Here is an 8231-nt window from a genome sequence, read left to right on the forward strand (position 1 = left end):
GATCTTTTTTTTTCATCTTTATTAACTTGGGTATTTCGTTTTTTCTTTTTAATTTTTTTGTGAAAAACAGAAGCATTAAAATTTATTTTAGTCAAATAGAGAATAAGTTGATCTTTTCAGATATAACAGAATTGTTCTTAAAGAAAAAGAAAAAAAGCAAGACTATGAAAACATAAATAGCCGTTGTTAAAAAATGATTAAACAGTATGATATAATCTCTGCTTTATTCTTATAATAGTTTGTTAAAATTTGAAAATATAAATTAAAATATTGATGAAAGATGAATGGAGCAGCTTCAAACTATTTTCTCTCTCTCTCTTTTTTTTTTAGTCTTTATTAACTTGAGTATTTCTTATTTACATTTCAATTGTTACTCCTCTTCCCGGTTTCTGGGCCAATATCCCCCTAACCCCCCTTCCACTTTTCTATGGAGTAATTGTGGCTTCATAGAAGGAATTCGGTAGCGCTTTGTCTGTTTCAATTTTGTGGAATAGTTTGGAGAGTATTGGTATGAGGTCTTCTCTGAAGGTCTGATAGAATTCTGCACTGAACCCATCTGGACCTGGACAGGAATGCTGTTTGGTGTCTTACAACACACAGAACAGCCCTGTCACTCTACTGGCCCTGTACATGCACAGGGAAAATAAAGTAGCTGGCAAGCCTGGCTATATGTACTCAACAAAATATATTGAGCTCTTGCTGTGTATTAGACCATTTCCCACTGCTAAGGTTAAAACATTAAAACAGGTGTGAAGAGAGGTAACAGTGGTTAAAAGTGCATGCTGTTATTGAACCCAGGTTCAATTTCCAGCACCCACATCAGGAAGCTCACAAATACCTCTAACTCCAGCTCCCAGGAACCCACCCTGTTCTGGCTATTGTAGGCCCTAACTTACATACACAAACCTGCATTACACACACACACACACACACACACACACACACACACACACACACACACACTCGAAAATAAATGTGAACTCTTAAAAATAAATAAAACTGTGACCCAATTAGATAAGAACAGCAATCTCAGTCGTTACACTTGACAGGGAATGTATGTGTGTGTGTGTGTGTGTGTGTGTGTGTGTGTGTGTGTGTTACATACCTATATTACCTGTATATGACATATATAGAAAGATATCAAGTATAGGTTATATATGTGTTATATGTGCCATACAAATGTTAGTATAAGATATATCTATAACAACTATGTATTCAGACCTCTACTTAGGCTCTGTATCCTCAGATTTAACCAAATCCAGATTGAAAATATTAAACAACTACATGTACTTATTTATAGGTGTATGATATGTGTATGTGTTGTATATCTGTGAATATGTAGAGGAACAATTTGTAGGAATCAGTTTTCTCTTTCCGTCATGTTGGACTTAGGGAACTAACTCAGGCCACCAGGTTTGGTGACAATCACTTTTACCCACCAAATCATCTCACTGGCCCAGAACATATTTAAAAATGGCATTTATACTGTTTTCTGGTTATTGCCTAAACAATATAGGATAATGACTATTTCTAGAGTGTTTACATTATTCTACCTTTTTCAAATAATCTATAGGTGATATAAAGTACTTGGATTATTTTGGATTTCTATTGCATATCACAGCATTTTATGTTAAGAATTTGAATATCTTAAGAATTTGGTATAAGGCAGGGGTATCCTAGAGCCATTTCTCATGGATAGCCACAGGAGATTGTACTCATTAATATGTATAATACATTTTAACAAGATATTGAGGTAAATAAATGAGGTGCAAAGATTGATTTTAATAGAGGGGGTGAGTCATTGGGAGGAAGTCACTGAAGACATTCCCAAGGAGGTGGCATTCAGGTCAGGCCTTAATGCATGTAGAAATAGAAGAAATGGAATCCCGGATAGATGCTGGAGCAAATGTAAGCATCCTGAGTGTGAATTCACTTGGTTTTTCCACAAAAGGGTGCTGTGGCTAGAAAGCTGAAAGAACCAGGGATTGATGGTGTGTAAGGTGGCTCTGGGTGTACCTTAGAGTTCTCACAATATATCTAGAAGAAGGAGATGAGGAGGGGTAGGGAAAAGGAGGAGGGGGAGATGAAGAAGAGGAGGAAGAGAAGATGAAGAAAAAGGCTCAACAGAGCAGTGTTTTCCTCGTTTCCCTTTAGGAAGTTCCTTCTGACCACTGGGTAGAGACAACCTGGAGAGTTTGAAGGAAAATGATAGAAAAAAATATCCATGACTAGGAGCTTGAAATTTCATCCACAAGCAAGGGAATTGGATCAATGTGGAAGGAAAGCAGAACCATGGGATTAAGGTCTTGGTTCTCATTTTACAAACTGGCCTTATTCTCTGGCAATTAGTGTCAGCATGCTTAGCTCCAATTAGTTTGGTAAGGGGTGTCTGAAAGCCTGGGGACCTCCATGTCAACAGGCCCATCTCTGTACACATACCCTTTAATTGCCTCTCTGGGCTTAGCCTTGGGGAGACAAAAGAATCCACAGAGGGAACCATTAAGAAGGAAGAGCAAACAGTAAAGAATACAGGGTGTGTGGGACTCCAAACATTAGAAGCTGATTAATAGGGATGAGGGCAGGGCTCGTGGATACTGGTGGGAATGACTAATGTTAGTAGTCAGAGTTGGGGGCTATCTTCTTTTCTACAGTATATAGGTTGTCATCCTAAATGATATACCATATATATATTAAAATGGATATGTTATTGAGTAAAAAGTATTATATTAAACATTATTTATGTTGGTTATTAAAATTATTGAATTATTATATATATTATAATGGTACAATATATATAATATGCCATATATATAATATGATACAGCTTGACAATATGATGCATGTTAGATCAAAATTAATTTTTGATGACAGTCTTATATGTTCTAAATGAGCCTCAGATTTGGTCTATACTTGAGGATGTCCTTGAACTCATGATCTTCCTACCCCCGTTTCCCAAATGCTGAAATTACAAGCTTGTGCTACATCCATTTAAAAAATAAATTTTAAAATCCATATGAACAAGTATATCAACATTTTAAATGAAGGCGTAGCATGCTTCCCTTTCTTGTCTCCCTCACCATGATCTAAGTCTAGAAGTATGACATTTATACAGTAAACCTTTTAGCTGTTTTAAATTTACACAGCAACTAATGCTAACTAAAAAAAGAATATAATCTGTTTTAATTAAACATGTTTTAACTCTGTGTGTGTTTGTGTGTGTGTGTGTATGTGTGTGTGTATGTATGTATGTATGTGTGTGTGTTTTATTGTGTATTCAAAGGCGCATGTGTGTGTGTCACAAAGCAACTTGCAGAAGATTTCTTCTTCCAAGTCCTGAGTCCAGGGCTAAAACTCACTTCGTCAGGCTTGGCACACCAAGTGCCTTTACGAGCTAAGCCATCTTGCTAACCCAAAGTTTGTCTTACTTTTATGTTTAATTGATATTTAACTAATTAATCAACTAGTCGCCTTTTCCTCTAATGACTATGGGAAACCACAGTGAAGTTTCTAGTTAGCCATGCGTAGTGGTGCACAACTTTAATCCCAGCACTAGTGAGGCAGGGGCAGGAGGATTTCTGAGTTTTAAGCTAGCTTGATTTTTAGAGTGGGTTCCAGGACATCCAGGACTACACTAAGAAACCTTGCCTCAAAAACAAACAGACAGACAGACAGACAGACAAACCCAAGCAAACAAAAACCTTAGAAAAGGTGAAACTGATAAGTCCTCTTTGCTGTTAGCAATTTTGCCAGAGGAACATTAACCATACTTCAGGAGTTTCCTCATCTGTGACAATTCCACACATTGATGAGTGGGAGAGCTTAGCATCAGAAAATCCTCATGTTTTATAGGAAAAAAAATGTTCCTCTCCCAAGTACTGTGACTAACCACCCTGCAATTTTCAATATAACCAAGGAACTTGCACTTCATTTTTAGAAGCATTTATTTACTAGGGATAGGAGTGGAGGAGAGGTGTATATGTACACACATTCCATGCCACACATGTAGAGGTCCCACACATTCGTGGAAGCAGACTCTCTTCTACCAAGTGAGTGCCATGGATTAAACAATCAAGTACTCATTACTTCTATTCCATCTCTCTGGCCCAAAAATCTGCCTTTAGAAGAGGGCATGACTATTTTAGGATAAATAATTTGTCATAGCTTAAGCATTCCTAATATGAAAGTTCAGAATCTGAACCATGTCTCATGATTCTACAAGTGGAAAATTCCACATTTGTGTGTGAAAGGTCACACAGACCAAATGCAGTTACAGTGAAACTATTGCATGAGGTTGCATTAAATTTGTGCATAGGATGCTTATAAAACATAAATAAATTTTGTGTTTACATTTGGGTCCTATGCCCATGATATTTTATTATATACATGGGTATATTCTAAGATCTAAAAAAGATGTGTCAAATATTGCTGGTTCTACATATTGGGATAGTAAAAACTTTCCCTATCTTTACTTATAATGCTCTTTTTTTTATATACTAACAAACCTACTACCTCCCCCTTAAAACATGATACCCAGCTTGTTTACATTCACAATGTACCTCCTCCCAAACCTTACATGTTGAATACTTCTCTCCAAACCGTATCAGGAGTATGTCCCTTCATTTTTTACTTCATTTGGTTGATTCCGGATTTTTTCTCTTGCTCCCCATGAACCTTCTCTTCCTGGTTCCCTGACTCATCATCCATGAGAAAGATGCGTCTAACACTCAACATCAACTCAAAGAATACGTTCCACTCTAACTTTGTAGCTTACTGGGTAAGACTTTCCCTGACTCTTTATAGTTCACTTTGCTCATCTTCAAACTTGAACTAATTACACTACCTCCTCTGTAAAGTAAAACAACTCAAATATTTTTACTTGCTTTGCTTAAGACCTCTCATGTTCTTCAGGAAAATGTAAATCAAACTCCCTATAAGGCCAGGAATATAGCCCAGTAGTAGAATGCCTGCCTAGGAAATGCTACCCCCTGGATCTGAGTACTAGCACAGTAAATTGTAATTAAAATGAAGGTGCCAACACAGTGTCTCACTGGGTGAAGGTGCTAGCCATGGAAGGTAGGGAGAGTCCTGAGTTTGAATGCAGTGAAACGGAAGAGAGAACTAACTCTACGAAGTCGTCCTCTGACTTCCACTTCACGATAGATCCACATAATACACACAATAAATAACATAAAATTATACATTTTTAAATAAAATTAAATTAATGAAAATATGTCAGAGTAACTATAATCAAAAAGTCAGGAAATAATGAGGATTTGTCAGGGATGTAGAGAAATCAGATGGCATACTCAGAGGGCATGAATATAAAATGAGGTAGTTACTTTGGAAAACACTATGGCAGTTCCTCAAAAAAGATTGAGCAAAAATGTATTCTATTACCCATAAATTCTATTTCAATATGTGCGTGCCTATACACACACGCATGCACATGAAGTTATGAAGACATACATTCAGAAAAAAACCTGTGCATATACATTTATAGCAGCATTATAATTCATAATAGTCCCAAAGATGAAGACAATGCAAATGTGCAACAGTTGTTGGGTGAATGTAGACCACCAATGAGTGGAGTAGCAGCAGGTATCTATGAAAAGCAATTATGCACTAATCCATACTACAGTATGAAAGGATCCTGAAGACATGATGCTGTGCAGAAAGGGCCAGCATAAAAGAATATATATTATATGATTTTATCAATTTAAAACACCTCAAAGAAACAAATCCATAGATACAGTATATTAGTGATCATGAGAGAATGAGCAAAAAAGAGCAACGGTTGAAGATTAAAAGTTTCTTCCAGTGGTTGGGGATTTAGCTCAGTGGTAGAGCACTTGCCTAGCAAGTGCAAAGCCCTGGGTTCGGTCCTCAGCTCTGAAAAAAAAAAAAGAAAGAAAAAGAAAAAGACAAAGTTTCTTCCAAGTTGGAGACTTGGTTCAATCAGAAAACCTCACAGCCTCACAAGGTTGAAGACCTGAGTTTGATCCCCAGTATTCACTGTAAGTGGTGGTATGCACTTGTATTCCAACTCTGCTGAGGCAGAAACAGAATCATCCCTGGGGCTTGCAAGTAGGGCCAGCAAGACTACCCTACTTGGTGAATCCCATATTCAGTGAGAGACCCTGTCTCATAAATAAAAACTAGACAGTTATGCTAAGTAGTGGTGGCACATGCCTTTAATCCCAGCACTCAGGAGGGCAGGCATATTACTGAGGTCGAAGATAGCCTGTCTAGAGAGTGAGTTGCAGAACAGCCAATACTACACAGAGAAACCTTGTCTTGAAAAACTAAAAAAATGAAGAAAAAAAAGGAGGAGACAGAAAGGGGGAGGGAGAGGGGGAGGAGGATGGGGGGAGTAAATGAAAGAATAGGAAAGGAGAAAAGAGAAAGGTAGACAGCGCTCTGGATGAACTACACTCCTCTGTGTTCATACATACATGCACGCCAGCATGTACACAAACACACAAAAGATCTCTCTTCAGCTCCCTGCTCTTTGAGACAGAGTCTCATTATATAGACCAGGTATGCCCTTACCATATAGTATAGTTGAGGCTGGTCTTGTTCTTGTTATCCTCCTCAGTCTACCACGTACTGAGATTATATTTGTACAACACTCAGATAGGATTTAGTGGAGGGGATTAATTGAGATTAAAATGTTCTAAAGTGGCAGATACTGATTATATGAATGCTAAAATGGTAAAGTATATGGTAGGTTAAGTTTAGGACTGTGACACATGTAACTATTAAGAAGGAAAGGGGTCAAGGGGAAGGAGGAGGATGAGAGTGGAGAGGAACAAAAGAAGAGGGCAAAAGAGAATGTATAGAAAAAGAGAAACAGAATGGGAGGACAAAGGGAGAAGAACAAAAGAGTTTTTCCCTACTACATTCCCACTGGTAAGCCATTCTCTTCAGGGGTTCTGCAGAAATAATTTGTTGAGGAAAGCTTTCTTCATAGTCACTTTCAGCTCCTTGTTCCTGAGGCTGAAGATGATAGGACTAAGGAAAGGGGTGAGGACTGTATAGGTGATACCCATCAGAGTATCTCCTTCCAGAGACTTGGGACCCTTAGGCTTGAGGTAGATGACAGAGGCAAAGCCATAATGTACAACCACTACTGTGAGGTGGGATGCACATGTGGAGAAAGCCTTGTGCCGACCCTCAGCTGATGGTATCTTCAAGATGGTAGCCACAATGAAGGCATAGGAGAGGAGGATGAGGAGAAAGCATCCCAGGAGGGCTGTGATGCATACCATCCCCACACCCCTTGTCACTTCCAGCACATTCTCTCCACATGCCAACTTCAGTAGAGGTGGAACATGACAGAAGAAATGGTGGATCTCATTGGGTCCACAGAACGTGAGGTTGAAAATGGCTGTTGTCACCACTGTCCCCATAAATGATCCACCAACCCAGGACCAGGCAACCAGGCAGGCACAGCCACGGGGGCTCATGAGCACATTGTATCTCAGTGGGTGACAGATAGCCACATAGCGGTCATAGCCCATGACGGTGAGTAGAAAGGAGTGGGTGAAGCCAAACGTGAAGGAGAAGAACATCTGGCTGGCACAGGCCAGAAGGGCGATGGAGTGAAGTGCAGAGAGCAGGTCGGCCAACATGCGTGGGATGATGGCAAAGGTGTAGAAAATCTCAGAGATGGAGAGGGCGCACAGGAAGAGGTACATGGGTGTGTGGAGACTGTGTTCACTCCAGATGGTGGCCATGATGAGCAGGTTGCCTAGCAGTGTGACGAGGTACATGAGCAGGAACAGCAGGAAGAACATTAGTTGAAGATGAGGGAAGGTAGAGAAGCCAATGAGGATGAACTCTGACACAAAGGTGTAATTTAGCCCCAATGTGACAGCCATACCTGAAAGGGATGAAGGAATATCAGAAACTAATTAAGATCATGGTGTGCTAGTGTGTGTGTGTGTGTGTGTGTGTGTGTGTGTGTGTGTGTGTGTGTGTGTGTGTTGTTCTTAGAAAGATATCTGAGAGGCTTCTTTAACTGTCTAAACATGATTATTCTACCTAACTGAAAAAAATGTATTTTTACAGTTGTATTTGCAAATAATTACTTCCAACACTGTCCAACATGCACCAAAATCTTTGGCTACTCAAGTGAATTATGTAAAAGGAGGTGGTATATGCATAGGTTATGCAGATTCTCTCCAGATTTTGAATAATATCTAGATAACTTAAAATATATACTACAATAG

The 8231-nt window shown here is 39.0% G+C and overlaps 1 protein-coding gene across 1 annotated transcript; it reads right to left on the reverse strand.

The window, feature by feature from the left end:
* Positions 1-6923: 6923 nt before the first annotated feature.
* Positions 6924-7880, reverse strand: Olr1092 (olfactory receptor 1092). The gene has a single exon (NM_001001380.1). It carries the CDS (start codon positions 7878-7880, stop codon positions 6924-6926), a length of 957 nt encoding a protein of 318 aa, NP_001001380.1.
* Positions 7881-8231: the final 351 nt, after the last annotated feature.

This window comes from Rattus norvegicus, chromosome 7, assembly GCF_021556685.1.
Source record: "Rattus norvegicus strain SHRSP/BbbUtx chromosome 7, alternate assembly SHRSP_T2T, whole genome shotgun sequence".
Taxonomy (NCBI): Eukaryota; Metazoa; Chordata; class Mammalia; order Rodentia; family Muridae; genus Rattus; species Rattus norvegicus.